This window comes from Microcebus murinus, chromosome 9 (genome assembly GCF_040939455.1).
Source record: "Microcebus murinus isolate Inina chromosome 9, M.murinus_Inina_mat1.0, whole genome shotgun sequence".
Lineage (NCBI taxonomy): Eukaryota > Metazoa > Chordata > Mammalia > Primates > Cheirogaleidae > Microcebus > Microcebus murinus.
In genome coordinates, this window is record NC_134112.1 from 54,371,735 (window position 1) to 54,390,046 (window position 18,312).

At 34.1% G+C, this 18,312-nt stretch overlaps 1 protein-coding gene across 8 annotated transcripts in view; it reads left to right on the forward strand.

Moving 5' to 3' along the window:
- PCLO (piccolo presynaptic cytomatrix protein) overlaps positions 1 to 18,312 on the forward strand; it is a 356,900-nt gene that overhangs the window by 20,234 nt on the left and 318,354 nt on the right. For all 8 annotated transcript variants that reach the window (XM_012779513.3, XM_076006473.1, XM_076006474.1 and 5 more), the window contains exon 3: positions 9,595 to 11,016. In XM_012779513.3, the coding sequence (XP_012634967.2) occupies positions 9,595 to 11,016 (1,422 nt within the window). The remainder of the gene's footprint in view (positions 1 to 9,594; positions 11,017 to 18,312) is intronic.

Here is an 18,312-nt window from a genome sequence, read left to right on the forward strand (position 1 = left end):
TCTCTTTGTATAACTATAATAGACTACAGGTATACTTTCATGTTCATGTGCTGTAATTTTTTTTTATTGTGCTTTGTTGCAAGCATCAGATTTTTTGTTTTGAGCTATATATACAAACATATTAAAATATGATTTTATCATTTCATCTTTTTTGTGAGTATTTACCTATGTCATTGTTAGTATTTGGTGAGCATTATTATGGTTTATGAAGAAAAGTGTACGTATTTAGTTTACGTTTTACAAGATTTGGCTATGACAGCTGAATTATACAGCACAAATTGTAATCCACACAGTTTAAGACAGGAAATATCCATACAAATTCTAGATGGCTTTTTTTTTTTAAATAAAACTGTTTTACTAACTTGCTGACTATGTCATCACAGTTCTGAGGAATGCTAGTGTCTAGTTTTAACCCAAATAAATTATGCATTAATATGAATAGCTAAAGATGTCAACTACAGTGAGCCATCTGCAGCCAAACTGCTGTTAGGCAGTAACTGACTTTGTGGGGAAGGTCATGTGGTTTGGGCACTCCTTGGGTAACAGAAGGTGTAATCTGGTATCAAACTTCAGCTTGATTTTCTCTTTATAATGTTGATTTCTTAGACCTTTTATCTGCTTATATTATATTTTTTGGCATTCAAAATAATGTAAGGTTTTCAATAAGTATTTTAAGATAATATGAGGAAAAAGAAAAATCTTTTTTGAATAGTTTATCATTAAATAAAATCTAAAATTTACTTGGTATTGAATACAGAGCTAAGAGTAAGCATGAAAAGTGGCCATTCCGATTAAAAGTTTATATGAGGAAAGAAGAGGAAATAATTGGAAAATAATTTAAAACACTAACATTTGAGTCTAAGTGCTATGGTTCTGACTACAATATAGTACTATAATAGTTGAGAAGCAGCGGACCTTAATTAATGATGGGATATTTAGTGGTAAAGGAGGAAGTTCAGTGGATTGTAAAGGATGGATATCATTTATATAAATGGGAGAGGAGCCCACATTTGACTGGGGATCTTGACTCAGATAAGAAAGAATAAGAATATCACCTTGGTGAAGTAAATGGTCCATTTAGATGTTATGGTTTGCAAAAAAAAAATAAAAAAGGTTTAATTGTGATGAGTCTAGAAGAAAGAACCCAACAGGTTTCATAGTACAAGGACAGGATGACAGCATGATTGAGGAAAATTTATTCAATAGCTAATTTGAACAGTATGAACACCAGCAAATATAGATTCCTAACATTGTGTTTGTTCTTTTGATGTTCCATCATTCCAAGTACTACTGCTGTGTTAATTGAGTAGAGATTCTGTGATGACTCTTACGTAGCTTTTATGTTTAAATTTTCCAGTTTGGGCTACATTGAAGGGTGGATGTTAGTCATTATGCCTTCTGGAATTTCTATTCTTTTTTGAGAGAGATTTACATTCTGTTTTGAAGCTCAATAAATTAATAATATTTCTGAGAATTAATAATCATATTAATTCTGGACTCCCAGAATGTACCAATTCACTCTATTGCTAGATGTATCAAGTTGATTATCTTGAATCATTACTGAAGATACACCCTTAAAAATCAGAGTATAATTTTTTGGTAGTCAAATAATTTTGATACTTTTTTTAAGTAGCACCATCCATTGAAACTCTGTATGTGAAGTTCACAATTAAACCTTCAAGTAGTACATCTTGAAAAATCTAAATAAGACATTTATGATTATCCATCCAGGGCCTTAGCCAGTGAAGTTGTATTACTGTATTTCACAGCTCTGATACAGAACAAGGCTCAACAAAAGGGAACTGCAGGGATTGGATTAAACAGGGAGGTGTGTTAGATTAATTATATGCAGGTCTACATCAGAATACCCAGTGGCCTCACACTGAGCAGCAATCCTGTCTGACCGCTATCTTACCCCCATTTATGTAGCATATTAAATTAGAAGGCTAAAGGAACATTTTTATGCCTTTCTTTTTTTCCTTTGCATAGAACTAATTGAGTTCATATAGCTCATTAAACAATTGTTTCTCCAGATCCTGAATTCCATTTATGTACCTCTTTAAGTAGGGCTATAGGTGGAGAAAACAAAAGATGACTATTTTCCCTTATTTGTCATATAAAATCTAGAATTGAGGAATAGTTTAGATTTAACGTATCTATCTAATAAAGCTGGATTCTTTCCTTTTAATGCTTACATGTTGAAGGTAAGAGTCCTTCCAGGACACTTTGATACAGTTGTAGGCTCTCTTGGTATTATTTATTACATTTCTCCAACCATTCATCAAATGGATGTAGATGATTATAAGTATAATGTTAGGGAGAGGGTGCTACTTTTTGACAGGAAAACTGGGATGTTGTTTATGAAATATATGTGGAAGCCATCTTCTATGAATCAGACTTGACCTCAGATATTGTCTGACTTCTATGGCATGGCAAGGAAGTGATAAAGTCTAAAATCTTCTAAGATTACCATTCATGGCAGTGATACAATGAAGACCCGATAATGCCAAACCAAGAAACCAACTATATTATAGATATGGGCACCATATATAGCTAACAGCAAGTGTCCTAGGCAGGTACATCTCTGCTCAGAATTAGAGATAAAACTTTACTTCTGGAAGTGAAACAAGGCAGTAATTAGCTCCAGGCAAGGAAAATATTTATGGTTAGCAGACATTGTAATTATGAAAGGCTCTTTTTAGTTTGAATCAAAATGAGGATAGATTTTCAGCAGCCTGAGGTATAGAAAGAATAGGGTTGTGGAGAGAATGGCACGCAACCAGAGAACGAAGACAGAAGCCTGCTGTACAGATTGGGTAAACACTGGGGATTCAGAGTGTAAACACAGAGATGCTGTAGCTTGAAGAGCACAGTTAAACATTTTAAATTAATTTGTTTAATTCAAACCACCTCGAAAGATATTTGTGTACATCTCTGATGCTTAAACAGTCATTTAGACCTTGGAGATCAGCAGAAGCACCACAATGAGGAAGTCCTTACCATTTGTTGCTTAGAGATTTTGGGGGTATACAGTCTTGGAAATAGCACAGTTGTGTCAAGTGCTAGCATAAGAACACCAACAAAATTATATATTTTAAACTTCTTGCAAAATTTATTTTATCAGTAGGGGAAAGACATTGAGGTTTGAAGGGTAATGGTGTTTTTGTCTTAAGCAGGTTACTGTTTAAGTGAAAGTGTAGTGTTTAAGAAATGATGAGCGCCAAATGAAGGACTGGCTTTGTAAATGTGAGAGAATGAGTTGGGAATTACCTTTCACAAGCAATGCAGACCCATTTAGGGAATAACTGAGAATGTGGTAGAAATATTGCAAGATTTCTAACTTGAATGACTCAGAGAACAGTGGTGCTATCACTGTGTGTTGCTCTCCCTAAGTGCGCTGTGAAAGACCCGACCAAGGGCAAAGTGGAAGGTGGTTCATGATGTTAATGCTGGGGCTGGCTGTGGACTTTTTAAATTTTCTCAATGAATAGGAAGGCTTTTTTTTGTTCCCCAATTGAATTAGGGGATTGGAAATATTGCTGTTTTCAGTACTAGACTGTTAAGTACTGAGATAAAAATCATTTCTATCTTCAACAGATTTGGCCAGCAGAATTAAATAAAAAGGAGGCTCTTTCTAAAACAATCCTAAGAGGATAAAAGCTTTTCATATTGTGATAGTATAGATAATGATTTCAACCTGTATTCTAGCAGCGAGAGGGAACATTGAGGGATCTAATATCTATCATGTGTTGTTTATCATACTTAAAATAAATGTGGTCATTAAAAGGACAAAATATAGAGAGTGGAGTCTGTTCAAGAAAAAAAGTGTGTTAAGAGAAAAGCAGAATTTTCTACCTGTGCAGGGCAGTGACTTCTGTTTTCCTCCTCCCATGTACTAACTCTCCTTTCTCTGCTTAGGTGCAGATATATTTATATACATTTATAAACTGCATCGAATCATTTGATTTTGGAATAAGGACAGTATCAAATGTATTTCCCAATGTCCATGTATATCAGATACGTCACGGTAGTGTTCTAATTTTGCCATTGTCCATGGATAAAGTTAGGGCCTGTGGCTGGCTATGTATGAAATTCCAACATTTACATTGTAAAGAAACTTACAATTTTACTGATAAAACTGAATGCATCCAAGGAAAATTTTCAGAGACAAAAAACAAGAGAGAAACTAACAGGAAAGAAAAGAAATATCATCACAATATCATCAGATATTTATTATATACCTATAATAACCCCCAAATTATATTATACATTAATTTGTTGTTTTCTTATCTGACACCCACTATAATGAAGCCTCCCTCAGAACAGGGCTTTTGCTTCTTCAGTAGTATGAGTCCTATAGAAGGTGCTTCATATATATTTGAATAAAAGAATGAATATTGGTTAAATTTTACATCCATTTTTGACACTTGTTAAAATGAATAAGAACAATTGATAAAAATGAAAGTTACCGATCCCAGAAGTTTGTAATTTAAAATTGTTAATGTGGATACATATCTTATATAATAGATATTTTATAGATAAAAGCCAGTGACACTACATGTAAAAGATTATGTTTTAAATCATTTTTTTCTCCTTGTCTGGCTGTATAATTATAAGGTGATCATGTAAGGCTATAAGAAAATAAATGAGAAAAAAATAAATGGCCATACAGCAGAACTGACATGATGATAGGGATGTGGGTGAGTGGGCAGATGCATATTTATAGAGGTATTTCCTTCCATCAAGAAGGGAGTAAAATGCAGTGAAAATTTCTTTACATATTAGCCTGCCTTTTGTCATGGTATTTGCAGGGGTCTCAATTATGTTGTTGTTTTGGGACTACAAATATTTATATGTAAATAGTTACTTATCTTGTGAAATGCTTCAAACATATACAAAGGTAAAGATAAAAATATAATGAATACATGAGAATATAATATCCATACTAAAAACAAACATAATGAATACCTAAGAACTTATTACCTATATTTTAAAAATATAGTCATTTTATTTTTTCACAGTTTTAAAACAGAAATATAACATTTTTGTTTGAGTTGAAAACTTCTTTTAACATTCTCCAAACATAAGTTTACTTTTCATTTGGTTGCAAAATAAGCTTTGGTATAACAAGGTAATTTGGTAATATGAGTTTAAATAATTTCAAAGAGGCTTTAAACACTTTAGGAATGATTAATTGTATTTCTTTTCAAAAGGCAAGTCTTTGAAAGTAGAGATTATGTGTTTATCAGCCACTTTACAGGCTTTTTTAATTTTAATTTTTATTATTTCAAAGTATTATGGGGGGTGGATACAAATATTTTTGGTTACATGGATTACTTTTATAATGCTTGAATCAGGGTTAAAAGTGTGCTCATCACCCAAATAGTGTTATTGTACCCTTTAGGTATGTGTTTGCCCATCCCCTCCTCTCCACTCCCCCTTCCTTTATTTCCTTTGAGATTTATTTCCCTCTATGTACGTGTGTGCCATCAGTTAGTTCCAACTTAATAATGAGTACATATGGTGTTTGTTTTTCCATTCTATAGATACTTCACTTAGGATAATGATCTCCAGTTCCATCCAGATTGTTGCAAAAGGCATTAAGTTATCCTTCTTCGTGATTATTATTCTGCAGTATACATATACCACATTTTGTTAATCTCATGAATTGATGAGCATTTGGGTTGATTCCACATATTTGCAATTGTGAATTTTTCCATAATAAATATTTGTGTGCAGGTGTCTTTTTAATAAATGATTTTTTTTCCTTTGGGTAAATAACCAGTAGTGGGATTGCTAGATTAAATGGTAGGTTGACTTTTAGTTCTTTAAGGACTCTCCATACTGTTTTCCAAACAGGTGGTACTAATGTGTAGTCCCACCAACAGTGTATAAGAGTTTCTTTGTATCCATGCCAGCATCTATTGTTTCTGGACTTTTTAATAAAAGCCATTCTGACTGGGATAAGGTGATATCTCATTGAGGTTTTGATTTGCAGTTCCCTGATTAGTCACATTGAGCATCTTTCATATGTTTATTGGACATTTGTCTATCTTCTTTTGAGAAGCTTATGTTTTATGTCTTTTGCCTACTTTTTAATGGGGCTGTTTGATTTTTTTCCTTGCTGATTTCCTTGAGTTCATTATAGATTCTGGTTATTAATCCTTTATCGGGTGTATAACTTATGAATATTTTCTCCCATTCTGTATGTTGTCTATTTTCTCTGTTAATTATTTCCTTGGCTGTGAAGAAGCCAAGGGTTGAGGGTTTTTATCATGAAATGGTGCTTAATTTTGTTGAATGCTTTTTCTGTATCTACTAAGATATTATGATCTTCATTTTTGCTTCTCTTTATGTGGTGGTTCACATCTATTGATTTATGTTGAACTATCCTTGCATCCCTGGGATGAAGCCCCCTTGATCATGGGGGATTATTTTCTTCATATGCTGTTGAATTCAGTTTGCTAGTATTTTATTGAGGATTTTTACATCTATATTTATAAGGGATATTGGTCTGTAGTTTTATTTATTTATTTATTTTGTTGTATCCTTTCCTGGCTTTGTTATCATGGCGATACTGGCTTTGTGGAGTGAATTGGTGAGGGTTCCCTCCTTCTTGATGTCATGGAATAATTTCTGCAGAATGGGTACCAACTCTTCTTTGTAGGTCTGATAAAATTCAGCTATGACTCTATCTACTCTGGGGCTCTTTTTTGTTGGAAGATTTTTATTGCTGCTTCAATCCCATTGCATGTTATTGGTCTGTTTCAGGAGTTCTGTTATCTCCCTGATTGAATCTTGAGACATTGTGTGTTTCCAGAAACTTGTCCTTTCTGTGTAAATTTTTGAGTTTATGTGCATAGAGAATTTCATAGTATTCTCAGGTAATATTTTATATTTCTGTATCTATTGTAATATCTCCTTTTTTCTTTCCTTCTTTCTTTCTTTATTTATTTATTTTGAGACAGAGTCTCTCTCTGTTGCCTGGGCTAGAGTGCCGTAGTGTCAGCCTAGCTCACAGCAACCTCAAGCTCCTGGGCTCAAACAATCCTCCCAAGTAGCTGGGTATACAGGCATGCGCCACCATGCTCAGATAATTTTTTCTCTCTATATATTTTAAGTTGTCCAGCTAATTTCTTTCTATTTTTAGTAGAGACGGGGTCTTGCTCTTGCTCAGGCTGGTCTTGAACTCCTGAGCTCAAATGATCTACCCACCTCGGCCTCCTAGAGTGCTAGGATTAAAGGCGTGAGCCACTGGCCACCGCGCCTCCTTTTTTATTTCCGATTGAGCTTATTTGATTCCTTTCTCTTCTATTTCTGGATAATTTAGCAAGAGATCTACCAATTTTGTTGATCTTTTCAAAGAACCAACTTTTTGTTTCATTAATCTTCTGTATAATTTTCTTCTTTTTGATTTTGTTAAGTTCTGCTTTAACCTTAGTTGTTTCTTTTCTTCTGCTGGCTTTGGGTTAGGTTTGCTCTTCCTTTTCTAGTTCCTTGAGACATGTCATTAGATTGTTAATTTGTTATCATTCTATCTTTTTGATGTACGCATTTAAGGTTGTGAATATTCCCCTTAGGACTGCTTTTGCTGTATCTCATAGATTTTGATAGCTTGTGTTTCCTTTGTCATTAAATTTGAGAAATATTTTAACTTTCATCTTACTTTCAATATTGATCCAATAATCATTCAGTAGCAGGTTGTTTAATTTTCTTGACTTTGTTTAGAATTAAATGGTTCTCTTGGAGTGGATTTCTAGTTTTATTACACTGTGGTCTGAAAAGATACATGGTATGATTTCTATTTGTTTTTAATTTCTCAGGCCATGTTTGTGGAGAGGATATGATTGATCTTGAAAAATCTTTCATGTGCTGATGAGAATGTATATTCAGTAGTTTTGGGGTCAAATGTTATGTAAATCTCTGTTAGGCCCATTTGTTCTAGTGTCCCGTTTAAGTCCAGTGTTTTTTTCTTTATTTTCTGCTTGGATAGTCTGTCCAATTCTGTCAGTGGGGTATTGAAGTCCCTGGCAATTACAATGTTCCTATTTATCTCTTTACTTAGATCTAGTAGGGTTTGCTTTATGAATGTGGGTGCTCCTGTGTTAGGTGCATTAATATTTAGGATTGTTATGTCTTCTTGTTGAATTGTGGGCAGAAAGTCTCTCCAGCAGCTTGGGAAGCTGCCAACTGTTAGACATGTGAGAGAGGGAGAACCAAACTGCTTCACCTACACTTCTTGCTTGACTCCAGTCCTCTTGGGGGTCAATCTCTGCCCATACCCTGCTGCTTCCTGTTCTGCTCCGTGACTTCTTCCCATGCAGTCTCCTGAAGGTTCTGGCACCCTTCCCTCATACCTACATCTGAACTGTGTTTGCCTTTTGTTAATTGTTTCTCTTTTATCTAAAACTTCTCCTTCATACTGAAGCATTCTGGCAGCTGGTGTCTCTGGTCAGCCATCTTGCCCTAATCCACTTTATGGTTTTGTACTGTGGGAAATTTTTCTGGGGCCTTTAGTTCACACATTTATTTTTTTTCCTTATGCGTTATTATGTACAAAGAACTTCAGTACCAAACTCTTAACATTGGTTACTTTGGGTAGGGAGGATTGGATCATGGTAAAATTCTATATTCTAAATTATTTTGGACATATTTAAAATAATCTCTAATAAGCAAACATTATTTTTGAAAAATAATATTAAATATAGGTACTTTTAAACTATCTCCTAAAATATAGTATTAAATTCGACAGCTTTTTACAATGGATGCACTATGAGAAGAGTATTTGCAATTGTGTGTGTGTATGTATGTACATAAACATATATATGCACATATACAATGTATATCTCACATATATATATATCTCATTCACATATACACATATATCATCAGTCAAATATGTACATTATTTACTCATATTCTTCTTTCAAGTATGTTCATAAGATTTATAAGGAAACCATATTTTCTCTGTTAAATCACCCTATTTATAATTTGAGAGAATGCTATTATTTTTTATTTACTTTCTTTGCAGAGGATATTCTCTTTCTAACCCAGAATGCTTAACAATTTGTTTTCACATGTTTGAGTATGTTGCCTTGGAAGGGAAAGTAATGCTTTGCTAATTTAAAAAATTGCCAATGTGTTCATAATTTAACAAGCCTACTCTTGGCTGTATACCTAAAACTGTTTATGAGCCAGCAATAGAAAAAATTTCTAACATAATTTATTTATGGAATCTAATATGTTAAACTTGTTTTGTGTTATGCATGGTTTTCTATTTCTGAGCATAATCAGAATTTAAGTAAATCAAAGGCAAAGAATAGCAAAATTAACATTGGAAGAAACATAGAACTATGTTTTGATTTTTACTTTTTGTTTTTTTTTAAATATAGGTTGCTTTGGTCTCAGAGGCCTATCAGTTATAATTGTAATATAAATAAACCTTTTATAAATTAATGAAAATAGTTTGGTCTCTATTTTATGCTTTGAATGATGAGACACGTAGTTTCAAATGGCAGCATGCATTTTGAAAAGATGTTTGTGTTTTTACAGTATTATTATCTCAGTGACCATTTTTTTTGGTATTATTTCTAGATAAAAGAGTGGCTCTGTTTAAACTGTCAGATGCAAAGAGCTCTAGGAGGTGATCTGGCTCCAATTCCCTCATCACCCCAGCCCAAACCGAAGACTGCCCCTGTGACTCCTACATCAGCAGTGAGCAAATCATCCCCACAGTCACAGCAGACTTCCCCAAAGAAGGATACTGCACCCAAACAGGACATTTCTAAGGCACCTGAGTCTAAAAAGCCACCACCACTAGTGAAACAACCAACCCTCCATGGCTCTCCCCCAGCCACCGCCAAGCAGCCCCCTGTGGCAGAGTCTTCCCCCAAGCCAGCCCCTCCCAAAGAACCTTCTATCCCGTCTGAGCAGGCCAAGGACCCTGTTGCTGATGATAAACCAAAGCAGCCGAAGACAGTAAAGCCACCCCCAGACATTGCATCTTTATCCTCAGCAACAAAACCTGATATACCAAGCTCCAAAGTACAATCACAGGCTCAAGAGAAAACAACCCCTCCTCTAAAAGTGGACTCTGCCAAACCTTCACAAAGTTTTCCACCAACAGGAGAGAAAGTCACCCCATTTGATTCTCAAGCCATACCTCGACCTGCATCAGATTCAAAAATTATTTCGCATCCTGGGCCTACTTCAGAGAGCAAAGATGAAAAACAAGTTGATCCAGTTCAGAAGAAAGAAGAACCTAAGAAAGCACAAACCAAAATGAGCCCTAAACCTGATGCCAAGCCAATGCCAAAAGGGTCACCAACACCCCCTGGCCCACGACCCACCACTGGCCAAACTGTCCCCGCATCTCAACAGCCCCCAAAGCCTCAGGAGCAGTCGAGACGTTTCAGTCTGAATCTGGGAAGTATTACTGATGCTCCTAAATCACAGCCTACAACTCCTCAAGAAACTGTGACTGGGAAACTTTTCGGGTTTGGAGCATCAATTTTCAGCCAGGCATCAAATTTAATTGCCACAGCTGGCCAGCCTGGACCTCATTCACAAAGTGGGCCAGGGGCACCAACAAAACAAGTCCCTCCCCCTTCACAGCCACCTACTTCTCAGGGGCCACCCAAATCCACAGGTCAGGCACCACCAGCACCTGCAAAGATTGCACCTGTGAAAAAGGAAACAAAAGCCCCAGTAGCAGAAAGGTTAGAACCCAAAGTTGAACAAGTTCCAACGGTAAAAAGAACAGAAACAGAAAAGAAGCCTCCACCTATTACGGACAGTAAACCTTCAACAGCTGAGCCTCAAAAGGCTGTTCTTCCCCCCAAGCCAGAGAAAACCCCCAAACCAGAGAAAACCCCCAAACCAGAATCAGTCTGTCCTCTCTGCAAAACTGAACTCAACATAGGTTCCAAGGATCCTCCTAACTTCAATACCTGCACTGAATGCAAGAATCGAGTGTGTAATCTCTGTGGATTTAACCCTACGCCACACTTGACTGAGGTAAGCAATGCGTATATTACATATGGCTGTGAATATGTCAGTTTATTCTGAAATGCTTTGGAGGCCAAATTTCTGAGCCAAAAATGCATTTCTAGTGAAGGAAGCAATATTGATACCTTACAAAAGTATCAATTACTTATTACATGCTTACCTTCTTATTAAGTGTTTATGTTATTTGTACTTTTCTGGGTTAATGAACAAGTAAGATGATGAAATAAGCTAAATTAAATAATTTATTAATTTAATTATTTAATTAAAATAACAATGATCTAATTCTTATGGATTAAAGACCCATAGTTTTTGAGAACTATTTGGTTTTAACATGTAAACTCCAAATAAAAGTTGTAATTTACTGTTCTCGTAGAATCTAATCCTCCAGTCACTTTAATACATTAATAAAAGAAGTTTGGTTGGTTGAAGATCCATAAACAACATAAAGTCTGTTATTTTGAAAAAATTGTGAAGACTTTTGTGTAAGTTAATAATGTTGCCTACTAGAAAATGGTGGTTCAAATATATTATGTCTAGGCTTTTTATAATTCTGTTAGAGATGTTACATGGCAGCCATATAATAGAGCACTTTACTAGGCATTGTGGAAAGAAAAAGATGAATTTCAGTGATTAATGTGAAGGATTTTTTTATAGAGTGACAAGAATACATCCTTTCCAATGTAAATAATCAAAACACAGATGGTCAATTTTTACCTAATACAGTTATAAAAGAATTAATCTGCTAATATTAGTAGCATGATAAGCTTAGAATATTTGGATATCAGGAGACTTGGAGATTAAGCAATCATTGCTGTCTTAGATAAGTAACAACAATGTTTTAATAAACATTTTGGGAATTAATTTAAAATAATTGTTCATTGCTTATATACAAATCAAAAATTCTTACGAATTCATTGTAATGGAAAATTGAATAGGTTTTAACATCTATGTAAAAGAAGCTTTAGAGTTTTTTGTGTTCGGTGGTATTTTTGCATTACATAATTTTTAAGAATAAACAATGGAAAAGTTTTTAGGTTGCTTTGATCTAATTACCATCGTATGAAAGTATTGTTGCAAAAGTCTTATCCAGATTTTATTCCTCTTAAGCTGTGATGAATAATATTCACTAAGATTAAAAGTAGATAAATTTTAGTTTCTCTCAGTACTTCATGAGTGGTAACAACTATAATTATTACTTATAGTGTTTTAGATTCAAAGTAAAAGCAAAACAAAAAAACATAATTTTTTAGTATTTTTAGAAGAGCAGTTTTTGGTTGTGCATTCATGAAGAGGAAAATTTTGTTTTCTCCCAATACAATTGTATTATTTTATGCATTTAAAAAATAATAACCTTAATGAGGTACCTTATGGCATCAATACAATGTAGTTAATTTAAATAGTTGTAAAAAACCTGCGACATTAATATCAAAACTATAACTTCTGCATTTAAAGTGTATTTTCTACACAGTAAAACAACATGTGCATAGTATGAATTGAGGACTATAACTTATAATTTACAATATTATGTATGTATATGCATATGTACATGTGTATATGTATACATTTGGATTATAATGATTAATAGAATTCTGTCAACATTTGGAAGTAGGAAAAGAGAGCTCCTTGGGTAGAGAGACAACAAACCTTGCAGGGAAATGTTTCATTTTCTGTGTGTTGGTAAACTATATTTTGGAAGCAATAATTTGGAAAGGAGATTTCTTGAATAAAGCAGAGTTACTCAGGATGTGTGTGGAATTTCAGTTTGCATAGTTTGAAAATCTAAATTGTCTCAAGTATTTAAATGAGGTTTAGATGAGGTCCTATTTTAATATGGTCTGTGGGATTTAGACAATCTGTCATTGCTCAAATTATTTTGCTCTGCCGTAATTTCTTTGAGTTTGGAAGATCATGTTTCAGAAAAGAAGACAATCTGTAACAAATGTGACTAGTATTCCTGGCTCATCTTGACTGTGCTAATCTATATGAAATTTTCAGTTAATATAAGGTCTTGATGATCTCTGGTTTCTAGGTAAGTCCACTGGCTGGCCTGGCATCAAGGGAGTGCAGGAAGGTTAGTTAAGTTAGTCCATGTTCAAATGTTTTCTATTATTACCCACAGGACTTTGGAGAAATGGTGGCAATAGTTGGTTGAAAAGAATGGCACAGTGTGTTTGCATATATGTGTGTGTGTTTGCTTGTATATGCATATGTATGTAAATATAAACACATGTACATATACACACTCATACATAGATGTATATAAATCCAGCAAACTCTAAATATGATTCATAGGCTTACTTAGTGATATGATCACAGTGTTCTTAGGAAAGCATCTTCTAGATCCATGTTCTGTTTCTATGTTTTCTTCATTCTGCTTGTGATATTTTCTTGTGATCCAATATTTTCTGCTTGACTGGTTACTACTGTAATTTTGTGGTAGTTTCAAAGAAGATGTTCTGAAAATACTCAAACTTTATGCCTGAAGTGCGAAGATATGGTATTTCTCAAGAAAGGATTCAGTAATTTCTATTTATTTTCTAATAGAGCATATTTAACTCTCTATTATAAGCCTTTGCCTCTCCTATCCTAATCACTATGAGGTACGGTTTTTTTTTTTTTTTCCTGCTAGTGGCACCCTGGCTCTACTCCCTTTTGCTATTCTCTTTTTCTGGTGGAGAGAAGAGATTGTCATAGTTTGTTATAGGTTGGGGAGCTTTCCCCCTCATTAATCAAACACACCTGTTGCTAAGGTTGTTTCCTGTCATACACAACATCCCAGCTGCCCCTGAGGAGTGCCAAGGGCTGCCTGCTGGCCCCTGGGTGCAGCTAGACCTCAGCCTAAGCTTCCCTAGTTAACTGTTTGATGTCCAATTTGTATAAACAGTCCTATAATCTATTAACCTCTGAGTACAAGAGATAATTCTTTTAGGCTTTAATTTCTGCCAACTTAGGGAATATCTTGTTTTGGAAGGAGTTTTAAAAGTGGCAGTGGGGCTTTCTGAAAGAGCTAGTCTTATAGAATTTGGAAGCATGCTGAGAAAAACTGCCTAAATTGGCAATCAGTTTATCTAGTGTTAATCAATCTGGTTCAAATGCAAAAGAAGTGAAAATTACTCATAGTATTTATTTTATTATTTTTAACCACACTTTTATAAGGTATCTTTTTACTGTGAAAATAAGACTTAAAACTAAATATGCTTCCTCATGTTTCAGGAAGTCTTAGAGTCATTATTTTGCTAGGCCTAAATGATGTGGGAATTGCTAGCATATATTTATCGCTAGATAACAAATGAGCCCTTTGAGCTGCTTAAAGCCCAGTGGTGTAACTGAGACCCTTTCAGATATTTAGTCTCTAGGTAGAGTGGCTTCTGCATTCTTCATCAAATTCTCAAAGATGGTCTAGAGGGGTAATGCTGTATTACTTAGTTTGGCAAATACGTGGTATTTTCTCTTCGCTTTAATGACTATTACTTAATTTAACCACGTCAGAATAAAAATTATACATTTTTCACACAGTGTCAGTTAACCTCACTATTTTATAACTGTATAAGTACAATGACCTTTTCAACATACCGTATATTACCACCACATTCATCATTTCAAAGTATTTCACAAGCACTTTTCTTTTGTACCTGCTAAAAATAGCAAATACTGCTATTTTCTTTTGTACCTGCTAAACTACTCCATCTGAACCACACTTCCAAAGGAAAACTAATTAGAATACTGAATAAATGATATACCATTTCATTGAGTAAACGTCTGCAAGAATGCCTATTAATTTTTTTGTATTTATTCAGCCTTCACGAAACTCTGTGGACTTCTAACATCTATCATACATCATGTATTTATTGTCCATTCTTGTTTAATTCATCAGCATACTGTATTACAGAAGTAACTACTAGAAAAATAACCACTCTACCTAAAGAAACCCTCACATTTATACAGAAGTAATTAGGTAGGTATTATCTAAGTTCTATACAAAACCATTAATAATAGACTTGAATGACTCAAATAGATAGAATTGAATAGTGTCAGGTGAGCCATATAAAACAAAAGATTGAATATGTTTCGTGACTTTTATAAAACAAATCATCCTTTATTTAAACACCTTGCTCACTTTTCAGGATCCTAACCTACCCAGGGTCAATTTTCTTATAGCATTGTAATGCCATATAAAGACATACACTAACTAATGGTCCCAATGCAATCTGATAATATACCTGGCTAAGCAATTTAAGACAGTTTCCTTTTTCAAAATTTTATTTTATTGAAGTATAATCCCATGAGATGCCACATTGAAAATATGTTCCTTATTCGAGAAATTTTGCAAAGTGCTTTATATTTAATCCCTCTTAGAGATAGAATTGCATATATTAGTTTATTAGTGATATGCAAAATCTTATGGAACTTTGTTTAACCAAGTATATCACAAAAATTTATTTTACCACGTAATCCTTTTTTATTGTTGTTTGGAAGAACTAGTTGTTGAGAAGATATTCATTGGGAAACACTGATGTATAAATATCTCTTAAAAACATTTTGTCTTTATGAAAAAAGAACGAGAGAGTTGCATAAGTTAATGAACAAAACCTGTGAAATCAAACCATGCATATTTAAAAACAAGCAAAATAGATGAGGGGAACTTTTCAAATTATATTAAATAGTATTTTTCAGGGTGTACATATTATAATACATATAATATGTGCACACATAGATCAGTGTGAGAAAAAATTATCCTCAGATTGTCTTCTGTTCATCTTTGCATAGCTAATTTAGAACAGTGAGTCTTTATAAAGCTATTTGAAATCTCAGAAGCTTCTCTTCTGTAGTCTGAATTGCTTTCTTATGTTCTTTTTTACTTTGTTATTGAAATATTAAATATTCTTATCCATAACCTCTTAGACAATATGGCATGATGGTTAAAGGCTTAGATTCTTGAATAAGAACTGGATTCAAATTCTAGTCCTACCACTTACTGACTACTTGTATGATTTTGAGAAAGTCATTACTCCTAATGTTTTCATAGATGGAAAGAAATCTTACAGGGGCAAGAACTTTGTCCTATTTGTTGCAGATTCTATATTGCCTTGAGTAATGCCTGACAGAAAGTGGTCCTTGATAAATGTGCCAGAATGAATGAAGGTAGTAATAGTTATGACTTCAGAGTGTAGTTGGGAGTATCAAATGAAATAATCTTACTTACTCTTCTCAGCATGGGTGCTGACACATATTGCTCAAGAAATAGCATTTTAAACAATGAAAACATTTTAATTGGTACCTTCATTTTCTTATTCTTAGAATTCTTTCCTTTGCCTCTAGAGCAAGCGTCCTCAAACTACAGCTCGCGGGCCACATGCGGGTGTTTTTGCTCGTTTGCTTTTTACTTCAAAATAAGATATGTGCAGTGTGCATAGGAATTTGTTCATAGTTTTTTTAATCTATAGTCTGGCCCTCCAATGGTCTGAGGGACAGGTGAACTGGCCCCCTGTTTAAAAAGTTTGAGGACCCCTGCTCTGGAGTATGAATTGCATAATATAAAGGGGAACATTTCCATTAAAATTTACCACACACATTTCATATTCAACATTCTTCACATTGGGTTCATTATCTTTTTGTCACGTGTTCCTTTTCATGTGTTTTTTGTCATATTTAAAGGCATCACAAATTCTGAGAGTCATTCTGAGCTTCTCTTTCTCCTTCACTCCCCGGAAATAATAGCACGCAACTCTTCTAGTTCTACCTGCTAAATATTTCTCTGTTCTATTATCTCCTTCTTATTCTCAGTATGAGAGCTTTATATACTTATTTATCATCTCTGCTACTGTAATAAACTCTATTTGAGGAGACTCAGTTTCTCAAAATTCATCTTCCAAAAAGTTTCTGCAGAGTCTCTTTATTTGTCATGTTCTACTAAATCTTTTAATCCTTTCTCATGTACTACTACATTCAATGCCACGAGCATCGTGCATGCTTTCAATCCCCCATCTTCTGCACATACCCCAAATGCTTTCCACTACCCCACATCTTTACCTTCTATCCATTCTTTAAGATTCATCTCAAACATCAATTCCTTTTCAACCTTACTTTATGTTCCCTGATAGTGTAGTTCAACTATTGTGTATAGCTTTTTGTTTTGTAATCTCACCAGAATGTGAACCCCCAGAATACAAGTAATTATGTATAGTATCTTGAGAACTATTTAAATGCCTATACATGGTAGGTAATCAATATATGTTCAGTGAAGGAGAAACAGCATTTAGGTAAATGGCATGTAGAGTGAAATGCATGCTTTAATGGAATTATAGTTGTAGTTAAAATGGCTTGAGACTTAGTTACTTGGTCCTGTATTGGCTGCCAGGATTTTTAAAGTTCTGATAAAAAGTCTTAAGTATGAATATGTGTCTCTTTTGCACATTTCTTTTAAAATATGAAAGGATTAGAAAGAAAATGGGCTTTTTATAGATGAAAAATAGGAAATTTATATTTTTAAATTATTTGCTTAAATATTATTTCAATGGCCACCTTATTTAATACTATAAACTGTCCCCTAACTTCCAAATGCAAAGTTTTTTTACTCTGCTCTTTTTTGTGTTTTTCCTACAGCACTTATTAACTTCTAACATAATAATTTACTAATTTATTATGTTTTTTAAAAATTATCTCAATAGAATGCATGTTCCATGAGTGTCAGGCACTATTCCATGTTCTTAGCATACAGTAGATGCTAACAAAATCACTGTAGATTAGTGAATTAATCCCCTATAGTTATTACAGAAGTAGTAGATGAATAAGGTAACCTGGAATATTGGTCAACCTCATATCTGGTTAGCTGCAAATATTTTTAAGTATGTTCCTACCTCAGTTTTCCCCAATATACCTCATTTCAAAAGGTTAAGAGAAGCAGCACATATCATGTATATTGAACAACTTTTTCCAAATAAATTTTTATTTTAGAATGGGCCAGATCAACTAGGCTTCAAAATCAGCTCAACAGCTTCCTTGCCATCTTGCCAGGACAAATTACTTAACCTCTTTTGGCTTGGTTTCTTCACCTGTAAAATGGGCATGATGATAAGAGGACTTTCTTCATGGGCCTATTATAAGGATCAGAAAGTAAATACATGTAAAGCTTTCATAACAGTTCATGGCTCTTGGTAAAGCTCAATAAATGTTAGCTTTGCTAGCTATAGCTGCTGGATCTAGACGATGTATGGTATCCATACACACTTATTGCTAACAGACAAGATTAAAAATGATTATTTTCTGACTGAAGTTTCACCTCTAAGAGGACTTGAGCTGCTTAAT